This window comes from Egretta garzetta, unplaced genomic scaffold (assembly GCF_000687185.1).
Source record: "Egretta garzetta isolate BGI_Z169 unplaced genomic scaffold, ASM68718v1 scaffold697, whole genome shotgun sequence".
NCBI classification, from domain to species: Eukaryota; Metazoa; Chordata; class Aves; order Pelecaniformes; family Ardeidae; genus Egretta; species Egretta garzetta.
This window is the reverse complement of record NW_009260141.1, coordinates 11083-12251: the sequence shown is the minus strand read 5'-3', so window position 1 is coordinate 12251 and position 1169 is coordinate 11083. Positions and strand designations below refer to the sequence as shown.

The window sequence follows — 1169 nt, the reverse complement described above, 5'->3', positions numbered from 1 at the left end:
CTTCTGCGGCGCGGGCACTACGCGGAGCGGGTGGGGGCCGGCGCGCCCGTTTACCTGGCGGCCGTGCTGGAGTACCTGACGGCCGAGATCCTGGAGCTGGCGGGCAACGCGGCCCGCGACAACAAGAAGACGCGCATCATCCCCCGGCACCTGCAGCTGGCCATCCGCAACGACGAGGAGCTCAACAAGCTGCTGGGCAAGGTGACGATCGCGCAGGGCGGGGTGCTGCCCAACATCCAGGCCGTCCTGCTGCCCAAGAAGACCGACAGCCACAAGGCTAAAGCCAAGTGAACGCAGCGGAAAAGCAGCACGTTGTCTTTTCCGGAGATGATAATCCAAAGGCTCTTTTCAGAGCCACCCACAAAATCATAAGAGAGCTCCGTTATCCGTACGCTGTTTATGCTGTCTTATATGAATTACTCAACTCGTGTTTAGTCTTATTTTCTCCACGTTTATTGACAGTATTTTTGGCTTGGAGATAGTAGCAACGCTTTTGTTAACACAAAGCCGTGCCAAAACGTCCTCTGAAAGCAAGTCCTTCCTAGGATGGGGCATTTTCCGTTCAGTCTTAAGCCGGAGAAGGGAACCGCGTATTTCGGCGAGCGCTCCCGTCCCTCCCCTTCCCCCCTTCTTCCGCCCTTTTCTTCTCCGGGAGTGGCTGAAGCGGCACCAGAGCTACGAGGCGAAGGGGGGGAAGGGGCAGCGGGCCGGGCTCTCCGCCGGCCAATCCTTGGTCAGGGCGGGCTTTTTCAACACTTCAAGCTCCTTTTCTTATCGGGAACAAAAGGAAAGGGAGAGCTCGGGGCTATTTTCGCGTCGGTAAAGAAACCTTCCCCTCCTCCCCCAAATAGACAGACCCATTCAAGGAGACGCCCTCAGAGGAACACTACAATAGATTAGACGTGGCTCACTAGCAGCGTGCCTGACAGTTGCGATCCTTTTGTTACAAAATGTAGTCTTAAAAAAACCGTACATTCGATTTTTATCAAATCATTACTAGAAAACATTGCTTCCTGGTAGTCAACCCAAATTCTCGGCAAAAAGATGTGAAAGTCTGCACTTCCCTAAAGCCGCCGCGTTATACCGTGCTCGTTAGCGCTTCTTTCGGTCATCGCGGGGTGCAGGAGGGGGAGCAGGCGGCAGAGGGCAGAATTGCTGAATGGAATTGT

General features: G+C 54.7%; 1 protein-coding gene across 1 annotated transcript; it reads left to right on the top strand.

Moving 5' to 3' along the window:
- On the top strand, nt 1-750 carry LOC104128847 (histone H2A-IV; the record flags this gene model as incomplete). The annotated part of the gene is made up of 1 exon (XM_009641694.2): nt 1-750. A coding segment is annotated over one exon (291 nt), but the record flags the coding sequence as incomplete, so codon positions are not given.
- Between the last annotated feature and the right edge of the window lie 419 nt (nt 751-1169).